We start from the raw sequence: 22,850 nt of genomic DNA on the forward strand, positions 1-22,850 counted from the left end.
TGGACTTAAGTGGCAAAACCATAACGTAAAGAAGTCTCAACAGGGATGAGGCACCAAAGGTAGCACCAAGAGCAGGGTCAAACATCTGACATAGTCAGTTTGCCAGAAGCAGGTGGTGGCCCAGGGCAATGCGGACACCTTTACCACAAGACAAAGAAACCGTCTCTGGGCAGAAGTCAGAGTCAGGTATGCTGTGGTAGATCTTACATCGGAAGCATGTAGTCCTTTATTGTGCTCCTGTCTATAATGGTGCATCTTCCACACAATGGTGGAGTCAGGTAGCAACGGCAGCAATTTGGATGCTGCAGTCTTGACGTGCAGCTCGACTCCACTCAGACTCATTGGATAATGGGTGTGGGCTGTGTGTATCTACAGAAGTAACCCAGACTGTCAGAGGGGCAGGTGCAGTTTATTCTCACAGTGTACAGCCCCAAAGAGTGGTGCCTCTAATCTGGTAGTCTTCAAGTGTCAGATCAGATAGGTAGGCCACTGGCAACAGCGCAGGGGTCAGTATAAATGTAGCGAGTTTCATTAAGGAGTCAGGGATTCGTCAGGGATAAGAGGACTACCTCGAATTCTGCCCACTGAATGGACTGACCACATCTGCTTTTGGTTTTTCACAGCTGCAGCCTGGACAAACTGCAACAGCAGCCCTAAGTCACCACCAGACTGTAACTTAGCTGAGTGTATCAGTAACTTGATCCATGCATTAAAGGAAACAATGGCGAATTGAGGGCCCCACTGAGTCAGAGATTTTACTTCAGGTAATGGAATGGGGCACTGGGTTTGTCCCAAAGGGGAACTGCTGCCACTTCATCATGTAACCCTAAGATCACACAAGGTTTAAGTAACTCTTGAATATACTATTTCCACTTGACCAGAGAGACTCGCTGACTCCCTTCTACCCTGTTACTCATTGAATCCTAGTTGACCTGTGCCAAAATGTAAACATCAGGTAGTACAGTCACAAGACTGCCTGAGTCAGGTGTTCAGTTTCAACTAAAGCTCAGCAATTTTAAGTTTCTCTTTTTAAAATCGGGTGTACTTGATGGCTGAGTCAGGCAGGTGGCGTCATTGTACTTGGAAACTGCCTCTCTGGGCATTCAAGCAGCCATTCAGTCTGTAACTAAAGTTGTGATTTCCCCCTTCTCCCCCTGGGATTCTATGTTGAGTCTGCTGGACCACCTGGGAGTAGATAGTATATATGTAGTCTCCCAATGAGAGTATCTCGCTTTAGACTTCATGAGCATTCACAGCATTCAAAGTATATACACATACAATATCAATACCAGTTATAGATTTAGATGTGGGAGCCAAAACAATAAAAATAAAAGTACAACGGATTGGTCGAGAGATCATTTTCATTCCCTTTCCCATTATGAGCACCTTCCAAAGCCCACCAATTGAGTTTAGGTGTCTTTTCCTGTAGGAACAAAGATCAAAAATCCTGTGTGAGGGGCTACAGTAGCAGTTATCAGAAGACTGCTATCATCCAGCCAGGAGCACAGGGAGTGCAGAATGGCAGGGGGAAAGAGAAGGGGAGCAGTAGGAAAGAAATCCAAGTGTTGAGCTTTTGTCTCCCAAACCCAGGGGGCCTTTGTCCTTCCTCTTTCAGAAAGCCATGTGTCTGTCAACATCCCATTCTTGTTTCTAAAACTGTCAAGAACTATAAAAGGTCTAAGGCTTGGTTTTAGCCTACTTACAAAGTAATAAGTTAGGCTTTTGTCATTTTATGGATTCTGGCAGAAGACCTGAGACTCCTGGGTCAAAGAGAAAGGACTTTATTGCTCAAAGCATAGCAAGCAGCATGAGCATTATACTTGCTCCCCAAGTTCCACAAGGCGGGCTGAGGGACAAAATATGGAGCTAAATGGATACTACACAGTGGGTGTACGTTGCAGCTGAGGATCACTGTACTTGGGGAACCACAGTTTTATAACAAGCAGTAAACAAGTTCGTTCTTCTTTCCAGAAGGAAACGTTACCTAGTTCCTCAAGGTTGCTCACTACAAACACAACCCTGAGAAACGGTTCAGGTATAGAGCAGTTCAGGTCTTGCATTTTTTACTGGTCAGACCAGGCAAGAACATGGAAGGACTCACAGCGTCCATGGCAGGTTGCTCTCCCAAACGGCTTGACGTTAACCTTTTTTTAATCTTAATTTTAGATTAAATATCTAAATATTAAATATTTAACTTTAATATTAGTTTCTCTAAGAAAATTATAACATCAGACATCAGATGTCAGAAAACAGTAACAATAATAAACTCTAAAAGTTACCAAACTTCCCTGTTGGCGCAGTGGTTAAGAATCCACCTGCCAACACAAGGGAAGCGGGTTCGATCCCTGGCCCGGGAAGATCACAAATGCCGCGGAGCAACTAAGCCCGTGTGCCACAACTACTGAGCCTGTGCTCTAGAGCCTGCAAGCCACAACTACTGAGCCCACGTGCCACAACTACTGAAGCCTGCGTGCCTAGAGCCCGTGCTCTGCAACAAGAGAAGCCACCGCACCACAACGAAGGGTAGTCCCTGCTCACCGCAACTACAGAAAGCCTGTGCACAGCAACGAACACCCAATGCAACCAAAAATAAATAAATAAATAAAAATAAAATTAAAAATTAAAAAATAAAGTTACCAAAGTTACCTTTAAAAAATGCACTAGGAAAAGAAAAACGCATTAGGGCTGACAATTTCATAGTCTATTAATGCTTTAGAGGCACAGGTAATTGCTATGCTACACCAATTCTTACAGAATAACATGGTTGCCTAATTCACTATATGAAGCTAGAATAACATTAAAAAATGGCATAAATAGTTTAAATAATAGCTAATCTCATTAAAGTAAAAAAATGAATCTTAATAAAGATATAAGCAATCTTACTTCAACAAAAATTAAGATAATCCCACACCATTAACAAATAGTTCTCCCTAGAAATGAAAAGGTGTAATAGTTTAAAATATATTACCATAATACACAGTACGTCCAAAGAGAAAAACTTTGAATTAATCTTAATAGATGAAAAACAACTGATAAAACAAAACAGTTATTTCTGATTTTAAAAACACAGTAAATTATAAAACTTTAAAGTTTTAAAAGAAGGAATGAACAGAAAACGTACTATGTTATCTGTTGAGAGATTTGACATAACAAACATTTAAATTCTTTTAAAATTAACTAATAGGTTTGATATAATTCTAATTAAAACCCAACCAAGGTTTTTTTGGGAGGCAATTTGGTAGGAGAAAAAGGACTCTAATGTTAGTTTGAAAGCATCAACAAGCACAAAGAGCTAAGAAATTCTGGAGGAAAAAAAAGCAGCAAAGAGGAAACTGTCCTGTGAGATACAGGAATAAATTATAAAGCAATAAATACTAACAACATGGCACTGTTACAAGAAACATAACAGTATAGAAAAAAGTTATAAAATAGACCATAATATAAATATAATGAATATAATAAATGACTAGCCACCTGAGGGGAAAAAGATCTGACTGGATCCTTGCCTTCCTAAGAAAATAAATTATAGATAGTTTAAAAGTTTAAGGTAAAACAAAAACTTTAAGAAAGCTACTGGGAAATATTAGTAAAATCTCTCACTCAGGTTTGGGAAAAACTGTATAAGTATAAAAACATACATACATAAAGGAAAAATTTGGCTACATAAAAATAAAAGCTTCTCTATATTAAAATTAATACACATATAAATAAATATTAGAAAAAGTTTCCGACAAATAAAAGAAGTTACTGCTTAATATATAAAGAACTCTTTCAAAATTAGAGAAACAACTTTAATACTTCTTAAAGTATAAACAATCAGGCAGTAAAACATATACTGGCAGGCATTACTCTGTAAAACTCACTACTAAATTAATAATCTCCTTCCTACTTCTCATATTCATTTGTATTAAATACTTGGAAGAAGAAAAAGGTTTTGAATAATGCATTATAAAAAAGCAATTCTATACTACTGTTTTTGTTATTAATTTTTTATTCCCAAGGTATACATTCAGTTTATATTTAAAGAGATATAGCTTAGATAAATCCACAGCTTTGTATGTTTACAGGCATACCTCATTTTATTGTGCTTTGCTTTATTGTGCTTCACAGATATTTCATTTTTAACACATTGAAGATTTTTGGCAATGGTGTCAAGCAAGTCTATGGTCACCATTTTTCCAACAGCATTTGCTCACTTCTTGTCTCTGTGTCACATTTTTGTAATTCTTGCAATATTTCACACTCTCCACCAGCAAAAAGATTAAGGCTCACTGAAGGCTCAGATGATGGTTAGCAGTTTTTAGCAATAAAGTATTTTAAAATTAAGGTATACATTTTTTTAGACATAATGCTATTGGGCACTCAACAGACTGCTGTATAGTGTAGACATAACTTTTATATGCACTGGGATACCAAAAAATTTGTGTGAATTATTGCAGTATTCACTTTATTGAGGTGGTCTGGAAGTGAACCCACAATATCTTTGAGGTCTGCCTGTATTTGGAAAAACAACTTACGTTACATAAAATATATCTCTCATATATTTTATAGTATTTTGGTATTCTAAAATCAAAAGCTAATCAAGATAGAATATTTTAAGTACTTATATACTTTAGAGAAGGACTTAGATATATTGAGAGCACATTCTTTAATATACAATGTCTTGGAATATTAAAACTTTTTATTATAAGAAGTTTCTATTTCACTCCTCATCTCTTTTTATAAACCACTTCTTTCACTATAGCCGATCATTAATTTACCTTGAAGTAGCCTTCTTCAGCAGCTTTTTAATCTCACTAACTTTACACGTGCGTTTCTCATGGATAACCACAAATGCATCACAGCCATCTGGTGGAGGCTCTTCAGCTGCAATCTAAGATTTCAAAGGTTACACTTAGCTACAGTAGTTGATAATTACAATATCATTTTTAAAACTTACACATTACTTTGATTAAAACAGCTTACCAACTACTATTAAGTTATTGCTCTAATTAAAGTAAAAATACATAGACAGAATCAAACATTTTAACAAAATCAACTGTATAGTAGGAAAACATGCTTTGAAATTGTTGAAAACATCCCATTAAATTAAAATTGTCACTACAGTTCACTTCACTGGTGATTAGTCTTCGTAACTGCCTTATCCCAAATAACTACAAAATTACCTAAAATACTCAATTATATTATAATCAATGGTAACAGTGAAAATATAATCGATGCTAGGCTATGGAACCAGGTATTACAAGTTTGGAGATTTTTAGCTAAAGATATTCACATTAAGATAGATGTATGTACATTGCTAGCATGCTTCTTTGTCAAATACAGGTTGGGTATTTTTACATACCTGTTGAAACATCTGAATAGTTGGAGAGTATGCCCTTATAGAGAAAGCAAACTTTAAGAGATTGATATGTAAATTGTCTAAAAACTGTCCAGCTTTCCTCAGGATTAAGTTGTAGTAAGAATAATCTGATTCTACAAAAAGAATTCAGAAGAAAAGGATGTTAGTATTTTGTATTCAACACATTGGCACATCTCTCACTGTATAGCTAAATTAAATTGATGTCATATTTTAAGTTTGCAATAGAAGATGTTAGAGCAAAAGGGAAAATCAAGATCTCCAGTTTATTATTCATTTTTATCTTCCAGTGAAGTCCAGGCAATCAATACAAGTCGAGATGAAAATAATCTTGCCATTAAAATCTATTTGGAAGATGCCAACATATCAGACCAATTCACTCCAAGGTTGTAGAGTTATGATGCACAGATAAGATATAGGCCCTACTTACAATTTAAGAGGAGACTAAGAGTAGCAAAGGACTCTATACCATCTCTAGATCAATTCTCAAACAGTAATTAAAAACTATTTGTATAATTATTTGTTTAATGCTGTCCTTCCCATTAAGCTATAAACTGTTAAGGCAAGAATCTTTTCTAGCCTTTCAATTATACCTTTCTACTCTTGGCACACAAAACAGGCATCTAATACATTTCTGGAATTAATATTTAAGAAGTGAATAGACCTCTTCATTCTAGGCCAATAATACTTTCCTAATCCAGTAATTTCAAAGAGTCATCATACGAGAGTAGGTGTGCTCATTCACTTCTACTTTAACAAACTATAGGTGATTTTCTCAGGAAGTTATGGTGAGTTACCCCCCAAGAATCAAAAAGTAAGGCAATACTTGCCTTCAATAGTAAAAGCAATATGAAAGCAATTAGAGAAGAGATGTTATCTTAAAAATGGATCTTAAAAAAGACATAATAGCTATAGGGTCAACAAAACAGTCAAAATTAATGTAATAATATAACAAAAAAAAAGACTACATCAGTCAAAAGGACATTGGTTTTATAGGAAAACAGAGAAGAGGGTCAACAAAAACAAATGTGAGTAGTGCCTGACCACAGACATCCAAATTTGTCAAGGTCACTATTAAGGCTGTCTCTAATGTAGTAATGGATATAGGATTCAGGGGTTACAGAAAGTAAACCTATGTATTTTTAGGCTTAACTTGCAAGATAATCATGGATGCACTGGACTATTTTAGCTAATGTTTAAAAATAACTAAATCCATGCTTACCATCTAACCTGCTGATAATGATTTTGCTTTTTCAATTTCTTTCACCTTTCACTTGATTTTTTACCTATTGGCATTTAATATACATAAATCACTCATCTTTAAAAAAAAAAAAAGAGAGGCAGCAGTACGTGATGAGTCAGGTACTGATTCACCTTATTTGCTTCATAGTCAATCTTGAAAGACTTAACAATACTTATCTCTACTTCCTCAACCTACTGTAGTTTTTATTACTATACCAGTAAAAGTGCTCTCAAAGTCACCACTAATTTTTCTTTTGTTAAAAGCTTAGTATTTATATTACTTGGTTCTTCTTTAGTATTTGATAATGCCTGTCACTTAGCACTTCATATTCCCCTGGCTTTCATGACATCACACTTTCTAGGTTTTCACCCACCTCCACTGGTGCTCCCTAGTCTCTACTGCATGTTCTTCCTCTGGTTATCTCTTAAATACTGGTGTTCTTTATTTTCTTTTCATTCTATCTCTTTTCCCTATAACTGCAATTACCTTCTTGATGTTGATAACTCCCAAATTCTACCTTTTAGCTTAGCTTTTTTTTTTAACCTAAATCTCTCACTTACATCAGCTTACTGGATATCCTCACTTGGATATTCCACAAGCACTTCAAATGTGACACGTCCAGATGGCAATCTTCCTACCCCAAACCTGGTTCTCAATTGTAAGTAACTGAGTTAGAAATGTCATAGCATTTTCTAAAAATCTTTCCATTAAAATATACGAGCAACTCTACTTGTGTAGAAACCATTAAAATCTTGAAGGACTTTGAGAATGAGATTTTTATATGCTGAGAACATGGAGAAGGGGAAATAAATAGGGGCTCTGGAGTCAGATAAACCTTGCTTGATATTTCTGATTCACCACACAAAACTACAAAGGTTAGCTAATATCATGCCACTTGAATCTTGAGACATCAATAAATATATAACTCTGTGGCAGACCCATACAAAATGATTTAAAAACAGGCAATTCAATGTTTAAAAGGTCTGAATATGCTGGCACATAATGTAAACTGTTCTCACGAAATGGCAGGAAACTAGCACCTGAATTCAAAGAGTTAATGTTCAACTTTTACAATTTTTTTAGGCAAGTAGATCACTGAAATTATTTTTCAGTGAAGAGTATTTAGAGGGTCTCATGGAGATTCAACAACCTAGAAAATTACAAGTAACTAAGGATTTTAAATGTTTCCTCTAGGATAACGTCTTGAAAACAAATTCAGTAAAATCTGATAGCTTGTGACATATTTAATTCCTCATGTATACCATTTCTTCCTACACCTAACGTGGTCAGCAATGAGGCAGCAATATGCATTTGGTTCTCACCATTATGAACAAGTTCAACAGAATTATAGTTTTGTGTTAGTAATTCTTATTTAATACAATTCATTTTAGGTTCAACCCTGAAACACATACATCTCCTATGCTTAAAGTAGAGTTTAGGTACTCCTGAGCTTATATTCCAACTTGTTGATGACCTGCCACCAGTTTGTCCAGACATGCTGTTTTATTTAGGTATAAAATATGCTGACAAATTTGAGCAACTTAAAGAGTTCAAAATTTATAAGAGTAATTTTCAAGATTGCTTCTCCAGTAGAAAATGGCACCAAATAAGGCCATAAAGCATGTACTGAGAACAACAGATTTGGGAAAGGTACACCCAGGATTTTAGGTGAGAGCCAGGAAATCTGGTGTTGGATTTTTTAACTCTCATGAAAACCTGACATATTAATCTAGCTTATTTTTACCTCAAATACCCAAACTAAAATTACCAGGACAAATACAAAACCAACGAACAACAATCACCCATTGCTTTACAAGTAGACTCCTAAGTGGTCACAGTTTCTCCACATAATCTATTCCTGTGGTCTCTTCTGCTCGTCTCCTTTCCCTACGACCTCGTTAAATCCTATCATCCAAAACTCAACTCCAGCATTCACCACTGGAAAGGCTGTCCTGCTCTCTCTGAAATACTGACGGTGCCTCTTAACGCACTTCCGTGTTATACCTATCCCTCCCTATTAAAGTTCTGATCACCTAATAATACATGTAGCTGTTCTGCTGTCTCCATCACATTATAAGGTCTGGAGAACACAGATCACATTTATTCATCTTTGTATTCTCAGTATCTAAAGCAGTGCATACTGTCTCTCGTGACTCAAATAATGATTAATGAATAATGAAGCTTTTTAGTAAAAGTTTTTTGAAAGAGCAAATTACTTGTTTTTGGAAATATTTCAGTTTAAAATATCATTAAAGGCATGTCTGCTCCCTTTATCTTAAACCTATCTCATAAAATCATAAAACTGTTGAACTTCAAAGCCACTTAAGCCAAACAGGCTCTAGTAAATGAACACTTAAAACATTCAAAACCATTGTTCATCTTACATTTACACTCAGGAATAAAATCATAAACTATTTAATCATGGTAGTAAGAAGTTTTCTCTAAGTTAAAAGGCTAAAGAATCCCCTCTTGAGAGATTCCATGTTAATATCATTTATCCTATTCTCTGTAGAGATAGGAAACTAACCTTTTTCTTTAACCTTTCTTTATAATAATTAGTAATTAACCTTTTAGCCTCTGCCGTGAAAACCTAATTTCAGCATCTGATCTTCCTTAAGAAACACATTAATAAACATTAGTTCATTCTAAAAATATATGTATGTATACATAGATATATACTCTCATATATATTAAAAAAAAAGTAGGAATAATTAAGTCCATTTTCTAAATAATGAAATGAAAGCACACAGGTTACCTAACTCGATAAGAACAAGTATTAAAAATCTCTCTAAGAGTTCAGGAGTAAATGTATTCTGGCAAAAAAATCTCAGTATTACTAGATGCAAAACTAATACTATTTCAAAGAAATCTAGGTAAAAAGAAAACCATAATTCAACAATTTCTATTTCTGCTTGATTATAATGAAATATCCAAACACTGCTAATCATATGAGTTTTTTTATAACAAAGTATTAGAACCTTATATTTTTGGAAATGGATGCTTGGAATAGTTTCCATTAAAACATTTTTTTCAAATTTAATATTCAGACTTACTAACCCAATTAAGCATTTACACTTAAACTTTACCATTAAAAACAATAAACATATCTAATATAGGCACATAAATATTGATACATATCTTGAAAGTTGAAATATGTACTACATCACCTACCTGTTTGTTTATAAATTGCTAATTCTTGTACAGTTTCCAAAAACTGCCAAAATTTTACATTACTTTCTTCTGCCATAAATTCACTATTAAAAAAAAATAAAAGTAATCAGTTAATCGATGGAAATAAAAAATGGTTTCAATACTATAAACTATATTTTAGAGCCAAATTACAACTTCTGGTAAAAACAAAAACCTCCTTAAATAAAAGTCACTGATTTCCATTTACTATAATGCAAAAAGAGAACAAATCGATGATTCTTACCTGAGGTATCATTCTTAACTACAAGCATATAATCATGACTGGAAAAGACTATATGAGAAATTACTTTTGGCTTTTCCTCTTTATTAGCTACAGCTAAAAAATGGATAATTTATTTTGTGTCTCCATGTGAAATGCCACTGAGAAGTATAATTTAACGGCAATAAAGAGAATGTTATATAAAAGTAAAAAGTTAAAAAACAGACTGCTTATTTTTCACAACCAAAACCTGGTTTTATAAACATTTTTTAAAAGTCATATTATCGATTATTTTCATTTAGCTACGTATTTGTGTAGACAATACTTTTATTATTTAAAACAGAAAATATCTTAATCAAAAAATTAACAGAAAATTGATGTATTGCATTAGGTCTTTGGTCTTGAAGCCCAAAGAAACTTCCATTTATCCACAGAGTGTAAGTAATAAAAAAAAATAGCCAAAGCAATATAAAGCCTTTTGGAAATAATGAAATAAGTGAAAGATTATTCAGTCCTGTATGAAACAAAGTGCAAGACAACTAAAACAAGTAGATTTAACTATTTAAACCAGAAGAGACACAACCACCAAACAGACAGTACAGACTCTTTGTTACTGCCCACCTTATCTTTCTTTTTAGCCTCAGTAAACCTAAACTAATGCTTAATGTAAATGGGAGGTATTGAGGACATCCAGACACATGCAGAGTGAGAAATTCTTGTGAGTCTGAGATGGTCACTAAAGGGGGAAAAGGAGGTGAGAAAAACTGATTAATTCATCAACATAAACATGACAGACATAGGAATTTAAAGTAATAAGCAACTTCAAAGCAACTCTTGCTATTAATGGTGTCCAACTCAATGGCATTAAAACAAACAAACAAACAAAAAGACTAAAAGCAGAGGAAACTATGGGGATCACTAAATAGGATGTGACCTGAAAAGGACAGGGATGGTACAAAACCTTTAGAAAAGTAGAGTGCAACACTTATTCCCTAATTGACTTGATCAAACAACTACTGACATGCTCATTTATTGTGCAATCACAGGTAAAAGGCTTCTTCCATATGGCAGAATTTATACATGAGTAAATATCATCAGATGTCTCAAATCTTATCATGTGAATTATCTAAACTATGTATGAGTGAGGCCCTGTATGATCCATCCCGAGGCAAACTTCTTCTCCATACGTGGACCTGTAAAACTAAAAAATTATATGCTTCCAAAATGCAATGGTGAGATAGGTGTTCCAAATTCCAAAGATAGACATTCCAATTCCAAAAGGGAGAAAGTAGAAAGTAAAGGAGTCATCAATCCCAAGCAAGTATTAAAGCAATCAAGCAAGCAATCAAGTTCAAATTGCAGCAGAAGATTCTGTTAGGTTTTTAAGACTTGAGCATAACTCTCCATGGCTTATTGCTCCACCCTCTGTGCTGCCTGCCATGGCTTTGCCCTCAGTGTCATTCTCCCTTTTTCTTGAAGTGTAGCACACATTTGCAGCCATGTAGTTCTATCAGCCAACTTCCTGCCTATAGAATTTTGGAAGTCTGGCAGCCTTCTCTCATTTCATCCTGTCTCTGTCCCTTTTGATCCAAGCAGGCAGTGTTTCTATTGATGCAACAATCAAAATCCTTGGGTTTCTCCTACGTATCTCACCAGGGTCATGCCATCACACAAGGATCCTCCCCAGATCCTTCTCCTGGATAAGCCCCTCTTTACTCCTGGCATCTGCTGAGATAGCTGACTGGATCCACAAGTCACACACCTAATCTATACAACAAAAGATATCCAGCCACACATTTGGCCTTCTTTACAGAGCATGCATTCCCAACACCGAGTTTCCTAATTTTAGCATCCTTTGCAATCTGGATAGGCTGAGAGCCTCCCAAATTACCAAAGGCTGCTTCCTTTTTCCTTAACAGTTCCTTTTTCAATTTCTCTCTTTCCTCTTGCATGTTACAGCAACAAGGAGAAACCAGATGATACTTTGCTTGGAAATCCTTTAACACTTTGCTTGGAAATCCTCTTAAATATCCAAGTTCATCGCTTACATGTTCTGTTTTCCACACAACTGTAGAATCCAATTCAGCCAGATTTCTGCCTATATAACAAGGGTCATCTTTCTTTATTTCCAATAACACATCCCTCAGTTCCTTCTAAGCCCTTGCCAAAAGTGCCTTTAATGTTCATATTTCTACCAACATTTTATTCATAATCATGTAAGTATTCTCTAAGATGACAGAAGCTTTTTTCTATCATGCTCCATACTTTCTTCTAAGTCCTTAACAGAATCACCTTTAATGTCCATATTTATGCCAACAGTCTCCTCAAGGCAATCTAGGCTTTTTCTACCACGTTTCTCAAAACTCTTCCAGCTCCTGCCAGATTCAACAGGTATTTCTACATTTTTAGGTATTTGTTACATCAGTATCCCCACTTCAAGGTACAAAATCAAATTAGTTTCCTATTGCTGCTGTAATAAATTATCAAAAATTTGGTGACTTAAAGCAACAGAAACTTACTGTCTCACAGTTCTGGAAAAGTCCAAAATCAAGGTATTGGTAGGGTTACACTCCCTCCAAGGGCTCTAGGGGACAAACTTTCCTTGCCTCTTCCAGCTTCAGGAGGCTTAAGGTGTTCCTTGGCTTGTGGCTACACCAATCCAATCTCTGTCTCTATTCATATGTCCTCCTCCTCCTTGTATGTGTCTTCTCCTCTTCTGTATCTTATAAGGAAATTGGATTTAGCACCCATCCAGATCCATAACAATCTTGTCTCAAGATCCTTAACTTAATTACATCAGCAAAGATCCTTTTTCCAAATAAGGTAACATTCACAGGTTCCAGGGGTTAGGATATGGACATATCTTTTTGGGAGCCACCATTCAACCCACTACAAGTAATGGGGTTGGTACATCAGAGTGTGGCTAGATTGTGAAGGGCCTTAACGAGCATCCTACAGGAGTTCCAGTTCTAAGACTCCTGAGGCAAGCAGAAATTGAAACATTGCAACTATCAGCCTAATACTGGGAGAAGTTAGACTGATTTGGAACTGAGTATGAGATCAGATCCATGCAAGCTATGGGAGAAACTGGGGAAAAGGTAGAGGAAGGGGACATATTTTAAACTAGAATACTTTATTTAATAAAAACTGTTTTATTACATCTATACCACAGAAGTACAATGGATCATAAGAGACTATGAACAATTATACACCAACAAATTGGGCAGCCTAGAAGAAATGAATAAACTCCTAGAAATGTACAAACTATCAAGACTGACGCATGAAACAGAAAAATCCAAACAGATTTATTACTAATAAGGAGATTGAATCAGTAATCAAAAGCTTTCCAACAAATAAAAGTCCAGAACCAGACAGCTTCATTGGTGAATTCTACCAAACATTTAAAGTAGAATTAATACTAATCCTCACACTTGTCCAAGAAGAGAAGAGGAAGGAACACTCCCAAACTCATTTTACAAGACCAACATCATCCTGATGCCAAAACCAGAAAAGGACACCACAAGAAAATTACAGGTCAATATTCCTGATGAACATAAATGCAAAAATCCTCAACAAAATATTAACAAACTGAATACAATAATACATTAAAAGGATCATACACCATAATCAAGTTATTCCAGGGATGCAAGGATGGTTCAACACCCACAAATCAATAAATGTGAAACACCACATTAACAAATTAAGGATAAAAATCATATGATCAGCTCAATAGATGCAAAAAACAAAAAGCATTTGAAAAATTTCAAAATCCATTAAGAGTAAAAACTCGAAGTGGGTATAAAGGGAATGTACCTCAACATAATAAAGGTCATATACAACAAGCCCACAGCTAAAATCATAGTCAGGCACAAGATCAGGAAAAAGACAAGGATGACCACTCTCACTTTTATTCAGTTTAGTACTTGAAGTCCTAGCCAGAGCAATTAGGCAAGAAAAGAAATTAAAGGCATCCAAATCAGAAAGGAAGAAACCAAACTGTCACTATTTACAGATGACATGACATTATACATAGAAAACCCTAAAGACTCCACCAAAAAAAACTGTGAGAATATATGAATTCAGTAAAGTTACTGGATACAAAAATCAGTATACAAAAACCTGTTGGGTTTCTATACATTAATAATGAACTATCAGAAAGAGAAATTTAAAAAACAATCCTGTTTACAACTGCATCAAAAAAATACCTAGGAATAAATTTAACCAAGGCAGTCAAAGACCTGTACACTGAAAACTATAAGACAATGATGAAAGAAATTGAAGACAACAGAAATAAATGAAGACAACACAAATAAATGGAAAGATATTCTATGTCCATGGATTGGAAGAATATTGTTACAGTCTCCATACAATGCAAAGCAACATCCAGAGTCAACACAACCCCTATCAAAATTCCAATGCCATTTTTCACAGATATAGAACAAACAATCCTAAAATTTGTATGAAACCACAAAGACCTCCAAAATTCAAAATAATCTTAAGAAAAGCTAGAGGCATCATGCTCCTTGACTTCCAACTATATTACAAAGCTATACAATGAAAACAGTATGGTACTGGCACACATAGATCAATGGGACAGAACAGAGAGCCCAAAAACAAATCCACGCATATACGGTCAATTAATTTATGATGAAGGAGCCAAGAATATACAACGGGGAAAGGAGAGTCTCTTCAATAAATGGTGTTGGGAAAACCAGATAGCCGTGTGCAAAAGAACGAAACTAGACCACTATCTTACACCATATACAAAAAGTAACTCAAAATAGATTAAAGACTTGAACATAAGACCTGAAACCATAAAACTCCTAGAAGAAAACATAGGCAGTAGCTCCTTGACATCAGTCTTGGCGATGATTTTTTTCTATTTCACTCCAAAAACAAAGGCAACAAATGCAAAAATAAACAAGTAGGACTATATCAAACTAAAAAGCCTCTGCACAGCAAAGGAAATCATTAACAAGATGAAAAAGCAAAAATCCAAAGCTGAACCCCGGGAGCTGTGCAAACAAAGAAGAGAAAGGGAAATCTCTCCCAGCAGCCTCAGAAGCAGCGGATTAAAACTCCACAAACAACTTGATGTGCCTGCATTTGTTGAATACCTGAATAGACAACGAATCATCCCAAATTCAGGAGGTGGACTTTGGGAGCAGGATATATTAATTTTTCCCCTTTTCATTTTTTTCCGTGTGGATGAAAGGCTCTTGGTGCTCCAGCCAGGCATCAGGGCTGTGCCTCTGAGGTGGGAGAGCCAACTTCAGGACACTGGTCCACAAGAGACCTCCCAGCTCCACGTAATACCAAACGGCAAAAATCTCTCAGAGATCTCCATCTCAACATCAAGACCCAGCTTCACTCAACGACCAGCAAGTTACAGTGCTGGACACCTTATGCCAAAAAACTAGCAAAACAGGAACACAGCCCCATCCATTAGCAGAGAGGCTGCCTAAAATCATAATAAGGCCACAGACACCCCAAAACACACCACCAGATGTGGACGTGCCCACCAGAAAGACAAGATCCAGCCTCATCCACCAGAACACAGGCACTAGTTCCCTCCACCAGGAAGCCTACACAACCCACTGAACCAACCTTAGCCACTGGGGACAGATAACAAAAACAACGGGAACTATGAACCTGTAGTCTGTGAAAAGGAGACCCCAAACACAGTAACATAAGCAAAATGAGAAGACAGAAAAACACACAGCAGATGAAGGAGCAGGGTCAAAACACACCAGACCTAACAAATGAAGAGGAAATAGGTAGTCTACCTGAAAAAGAATTCAGAATAATGATAGTAAGGATGATCCAAAATCTTGGAAATAGAATAGACAAAATGCAAAAAACATTTAACAAGGACGTAGAAGAACTAAAGAGGAACCAAGCAACGATGAAAAAAACAATAAATGAAATTAAAAATACTCTAGATGGGATCAATAGCAGAATAACTGAGGCAGAAGAAAGGATAAGTGACCTGGAAGATAAAATGGTGGAAATAACTACTGCAGAGCAGAATAAAGAAAAAAGAATGAAAAGAACTGAGGACAGTCTCAGAGACCTCTGGGACAACATTAAACACACCAACATTCGAATTATAGGGGTCCCAGAAGAAGAAGAGAAAAAGAAAGGGACTGAGAAAATATTTGAAGAGATTATAGTTGAAAACGACCCTAATATGGGAAAGGAAATAGTTAATCAAGTCCTGGAAGCACAGAGAGTCCCATACAGGATAAATCCAAGGAGAAACACGCCAAGACACATATTAATCAAACTGTCAAAAATTAAATATAAGGAAAACATATTAAAAGCAGCAAGGGAAAAACAACAAATAACACACAAGGGAATCCCCATAAGGTTAACAGCTGATCTTTCAGCAAAAACTCTGCAAGCCAGAAGGGAGTGGCAGGATATACTTAAAGTGATGAAGGAGAAAAACCTACAACCAAGATTACTCTACCCAGCAAGGATCTCATTCAGATTTGATGGAGAAATTAAAACCTTTACAGACAAGCAAAAGCTGAGAGAGTTCAGCACCACCAAACCAGCTTTACAACAAATGCTAAAGGAACTTCTCTAGGCAAGAAACACAAGAGAAGGAAAACACCTACAATAACAAACACAAAATATCTAAGAAAATGGGAATAGGAACATACATATCGATAATTACCTTAAATGTAAATGGATTAAATGCTCCCACCAAAAGACACAGACTGGCTGAATGGATACAAAAACAAGACCCATCTATATGCTGTCTACAAGAGACCCACTTCAGACCTAGAGACACATACAGACTGAAAGTGAGGGGATGGAAAAAGATATTCCATGCAAATGGAAATCAAAAGAAAGCTGGAGTAGCAATTCTCATATCAGACAAAATAGACTTTAAAATAAAGACTATTACAAGAGACAAAGAAGGACACTATATAATGATCAAGGGATCTATCCAAGAGGAAGGTATAACAATTGTAAATATTTATGCACCCAACATAGGAGCACCTCAATACATAAGGCAAATACTAACAGCCATAAAAGGGGAAATCGACAGCAACACAATCATAGTAGGGGACTTTAACACCCCACTTTCACCAATGGACAGATCATCTAAAATGAAAATAAATAAGGAAACACAAGCTTTAAATGATACATTAAACAAGATGGACTTAATTGATATTTATAGGACATTCCACCCAAAAACAACAGAATACGCATTTTTCTCAAGTGCTCATGGAACATTCTCCAGGATAGATCATATCTTGGGTCACAAATCAAGCCTTGGTAAATTTAAGAAAATTGAAATCGTATCAAGTATCTTTTCCGACCACAGTGCTATGAGACTAGATATCAGTTACAGGAAAAGATCTGTAAAAAATACAAACACATGGAGGCTACACAATACACTACTTAATAACGAAGTGATCACTGAAGAAATCAAAGGGGAAATCAAAAAATACCTAGAAACAAATGACAATGGAGACACGACGACCCAAAACCTATGGGATGCAGCAAAAGCAGTGCTAAGAGGGAAGTTTATAGCAATACAAGCCTATCTCAAGAAACAGGAAACACCTCGGATAAACAACCTAACCTTGCACCTAAAGCAATTAGAGAAAGAAGAACAAAAAAACCCCAAAGCTAGCAGAAGGAAAGAAATCATAAAGATCAGATCAGAAATAAATGAAAAAGAAATGAAGGAAACAATAGCAAAGATCAAAAAAACTAAAAGCTGGTTCTTTGAGAAGATAAACAAAATTGATAAACCATTAGCCAGACTCATCAAGAGAAAAAGGGAGAAGACTCAAATCAATAGAATTAGAAATGAAAGAGGAGAAGTAACCACTGACACTGCAGAAATACAAACAATCATGAGAGATTACTACAAGCAACTCTATGCCAATAAAATGGACAACCTGGAAGAAATGGACAGATTCTTAGAAATGCACAACCTGCCGACACTGAACCAGGAAGAAATAGAAAATATGAACAGACCAATCACAAGCACTGAAATTGAAACTGTGATTAAAAATCTGCCAACAAAGAAAAGCCCAGGACCAGATGGCTTCACAGGTGAATTCTATCAAACATTTAGAGAAGAGCTAACACCTATCCTTCTCAAACTATTCCAAAATATTGCAAAGGGAGGAACACTCCCAAACTCATTCTATGAGGCCACCATCACCCTGATACCAAAACCAGACAAAGATGTCACAAAGAAAGAAAACTACAGGCCAATATCACTGATGAACACAGGTGCAAAAATCCTCAACAAAATACTAGCAAACAGAATCCAACAACACATTAAAAGGATCATACACCATGATCAAGTGGGGTTTATTCCAGGAATGCAAGGATTCTTCAATATACGCAAATCAATCAACGTGACACATCATATTAACAAATTGAAGGAGAAAAACCATATGATCATCTCAATAGATGCAGAGAAAGCTTTCAACAAAATTCAACACCCATTTATGATAAAAGCCCTGCAGAAAGTAGGCATGAGGGAAATTTCCTCAACATAATAAAGGCCATATATGACAAACCCACAGCCAACATTGTCCTCAATGGTGAAAAACTGAAACCATTTTCACTAAGATCAGGAACAAGACAAGGTTGCCTACTCTCACCACTATTATTCAACATAGTTTTGGAAGTGTTAGCCACAGCAATCAGAGAAGAAAAAGAAATAAAAGGAATCCAAATTGGAAAAGAAGTAAAGCTGTCACTGTTTGCAGATGACATGATACTATACATAGAGAATCCTAAAGATGCTACCAGAAAACTACTAGAGCTAATCAATGAATTTGGTAAAGTAGCAGGATACAAAATTAATGCACAGAAATCTCTTGCATTTCTATACACTAATGACGAAAAATCTGTAAGTGAAATTAAGAAAACACTCCCATTTACCACTGCAACAAAAAGAATAAAATATCTAGGAATAAAGCTACCTAAGGAGACAAAAGACCTGTATGCAGAAAATTATAAGACACTGATGAAAGAAATTAAAGATGATACAAATAGATGGAGAGATATACCATGATCTTGGACTGGAAGAATCAACATTGTGAAAATGACTCTACTACCCAAAGCAATCTACAGATTCAATGCAATCCCTATCAAACTACCACTGGCATTTTTCACAGAACTAGAACAAAAAATTTCACAATTTGTATGGAAACACAAAAGACCCCGAATAGCCAAAGCAATCTTGAGAACGAAAAATGGAGCTGGAGGAATCAGGCTCCCTGACTTCACACTATACTACAAAGCTACAGTAATCAAGACAGTTTGGTACTGGCACAAAAACAAAACTATAGATCAATGGATCAGGATAGAAAGCCCAGAGATAAACCCACGCACATATGGTCACCTTATCTTTGATAAAGGAGGCAAGGATATACAATGGAGAAAAGACAGCCTCTTCAATAAGTGGTGCTGGGAAAACTGGACAGCTACATGTAAAAGAATGAAATTAGAACACTCCCTGACACCGTACACAAAAATAAACTCAAAATGGATTAAAGACCTAAGTGTAAGGCCAGACACTATCAAACTCTTAGAGGAAAACAGAGGCAGAACTCCCTATGACATAAATCACAGCAAGATCCTTTTTGACCCAACTCCTAGAGAAATGGAAATAAAAACACAAATAAACAAATGGGACCTAATGAAACTTAAAAGCTTTTGCACAGCAAAGGAAACCATAAACAAGACCAAAAGACAACCCTCAGGATGGGAGAAAATATTTGCAAATGAAGCAACTGACAAAGGATTAATCTCCAAGATTTACAAGCAGCTCATGCAGCTCAATATCAAAAAAACAAACAACCCAATCCAAAAATGGACAGAAGACCTAAATAGACATTTCTCCAAAGAAGATATACAGATGGCCAACAGACACATGAAAGAATGCTCAACATCATTAATCATTAGAGAAATGCAAATCAAAACTACAATGAGATATCATCTCACACTGGTCAGAATGGCCATCATCAAAACATCTATAAACAATAAATGCTGGAGAGGGTGTGGAGGAAAGGGAACACTCTTGCACTGTTGGTGGGAATGTAAATTGATACAGCCACTATGGAGAACAGTATGGAGGTTCCTTAAAAAACTAAAAATAGAACTACCATATGACCCAGCAATCCCACTACTGGGCATATACCCTGAGAAAACCATAATTCAAAAAGAGTCATGTACCAAAATGTTCACTGCAGCTCTATCTACAATAACCAGGACATGGAAGCAACCTAAGTGTCCATCATCGGATGAATGGATAAAGAAGATGTGGCACATATATACAATGGAATATTACTCAGCCATAAAAAGAAATGAAATGGAGGTATTTGTAGTGAGGTGTATGGAGTTAGAGTCTGTCATACAGAGTGAAGTAAGTCAGAAAGAGAAAAACAAATACAGTATGCTAACACATATATATGGAATCTAAGGGAAAATAAAGGTCATGAAGAACCTAGTGGCAAGACGGGAATAAAGACACAGACCTACTAGAGAATGGACTTGAGGATATGGGGAGGGGGAGGGGTAAGATGTGACAGGGTGAGAAAAAAAAAAGATGAAAAAGCAACTACTGAATGGGAGAAAATATCTGAACATCATATATCTGATAAGGGGTTAATAATCAAAATATGTAAAGAACTCATACAACTCAATAGGAAAAAAAGAACACCAAACAATCCAATTAAAAACTGGACAGAATTTGAATAGACATTTTTCTAAAGAAGACATACAAATGCCAACAGGTACATGAAAAGGTGCTCTCAACATCACTAATCATCAGAAAAATGCAAATCAAAACTACAGTGAGATATCACCTCACACCTGTTAGAATAATGGCTATTATCAAAAAGACAAGAGATAACAAGTGTTGGAGAGGATGTGGAGAAAAAGGAACCTTTCTGCACTGTTGTGGGGAACGTAAACTGGTGGAGCCACTATGGAAAATAGTATGGAGGTTCGTCAAAATTTTTTAAAAACAACTATCACATGATCCAGCAATTCCACTTCTGGGTATTTATGCAAAGGAAGTGAAAACACTATAACTGGAAAAAATGTAAGCACTCCTATGTTCAGTGCAGCATTATTTACAATGGCCAAGATATGGAAACAACCTAAGAATCCACTGAATGATGAATGAATACAGAAAATGTGGTACACACACACGAATATCATTCAGCCATAAGAAGGAAATCCTGCTATTTGTGAGAACGTCGATATACCTGAGGGCATTTTGCTCAGTGAAATAACAGACAGAACAAATACCCTATGAAATCTTAAAACAAACACAACATCAATAAACAAATGAGCTCATATACAGAGAACAGATTGGGTGCCAGAAGCAGGAAGGCAGGTGAAATGGGTGAAGGTGGTCAAACAGTACAAATGTTCTGCTACAAAATAAATAGATCATGGGGATGTAATGTACAGTATGATGACTAAAGTTTTAATACTGTACTGTATATTGTGAAGCTGTCAAGAGAGATCTTAAAAGTTCTCATCACAAGAAAAGAAACTTTTGTAACTACGTGTGGTGACAGATGTTAACTGGACTTATGTGGTGATAATTTCACAACATGTAAATACATCAGATAATTATGTTGTACACCTGAAACTAATATGCTACATCAATTATAGCTCAATTTAAAAATCTGTTTTAGTATCAATATCTTACATATGTAATGTCACGTGGGGTGACGAAGACTCTTTTTAGAACCAAAAGCTGTTGCTTTGGTGAACTACAAATGCAACCGGCATTAAAAGTTCATGCCGGTTAAAACAGGAAAAAACTTTCAAATTTTGTTTAACTACTGGAATACTAAGAGCAAAATTCAATAGCTCCAAGTTTTGTTTCTCCACAATAAATGAAACCTTATGCACTAACCCCAGTGAATGAGATTCAGAAAGAAGTAATGGCTTTGGGAAGCTGTCTTCTCCACAGGAAGCCTAGGAGCTGACCGAATAATGTTATCATCTTGAAGCCAGGTGCTTCAAATACCGGTTCCTAAAAAGAACTGCCTACATCCATTGAAGAGCTTGCATTAAACGCCACGGTCTACCTCCCATTCTTCCTTTCCTCTTTCGTAAATGCTAAGAAAATCCAAACGAATTAAACAAAGTTTTAAAACCCGTGGGTGAGGCAAAGTACGAAGGCGGGGAAAAGGAATTGCAAGTGAGTGCGACGCACAGGGTAGCAGGGGGAGGAGGTGATGCTCTGAGGGTCAAAGCACCAGCGGCGGTGCAAGAAGCTGGCTGCCGGCGGGCTAAGAGACGGCGTCCCAGGCGCCGTCGGGGTCCCGGATGCCCCGTGCGTCCCGGCCCCGCCGGACCCTCCCTCCGCGCGGTCTCGGCAGACGGTCCGGCCCGCACTCACCTGGCCTCTAGCAGCAGCGGGGTCTCCGGCCACTTCGCGGCCAAGTTGGCAGTCACCGCCTTGGACGCGGAGGCGGTCCGCGCGCCGAGCAGCGAGAGCCAGAGCGCGGTGGAGCCCAGGAGCAGCCGCACCAAGTCGCCAGCCTTCGCCATGACGCGGGCGCGGAGGAGGAAGCGCGATCCCCTCGGACCCGGCGCCCACAGCCCGCAGCCACTAAGCTACCGCTGGCTCCTCCCGCAGCGCGGCCGCCCACTTCCGGTGGAGGGAGCCCGAGTCCGTTACTCGGACCGGGGCCTGGCTTGGGCCGAGCGCATGCGCCGAGCGCTCTGGCGCCGTCCCGTGAGCCGCCGAGGACTGAGCCCTGAGCCACGTAGGTGCGGGCGGCGCCGGAATGCGGAGCGTGGTTGATGCTCCGGCGGGTCCACAACTGGGA

The 22,850-nt window shown here is 37.0% G+C and overlaps 1 protein-coding gene across 1 annotated transcript in view; it reads right to left on the reverse strand.

Annotated features, from left to right (window-relative positions):
- The window catches only part of UGGT2 (UDP-glucose glycoprotein glucosyltransferase 2), a 180,089-nt gene extending 157,489 nt beyond the window's left edge, over positions 1 to 22,600 (reverse strand). The window contains exons 1-4 of the mRNA XM_059902510.1: positions 22,418 to 22,600; positions 9,774 to 9,856; positions 5,345 to 5,475; positions 4,761 to 4,873 (exon numbers count right to left, since the gene is read on the reverse strand). Coding sequence (XP_059758493.1) covers positions 4,761 to 4,873; positions 5,345 to 5,475; positions 9,774 to 9,856; positions 22,418 to 22,569 — 479 coding nt within the window. The 5' untranslated portion in view covers positions 22,570 to 22,600. The remainder of the gene's footprint in view (positions 1 to 4,760; positions 4,874 to 5,344; positions 5,476 to 9,773; positions 9,857 to 22,417) is intronic.
- Between the last annotated feature and the right edge of the window lie 250 nt (positions 22,601 to 22,850).

This window comes from Balaenoptera ricei, chromosome 18 (assembly GCF_028023285.1).
Source record: "Balaenoptera ricei isolate mBalRic1 chromosome 18, mBalRic1.hap2, whole genome shotgun sequence".
Lineage (NCBI taxonomy): Eukaryota > Metazoa > Chordata > Mammalia > Artiodactyla > Balaenopteridae > Balaenoptera > Balaenoptera ricei.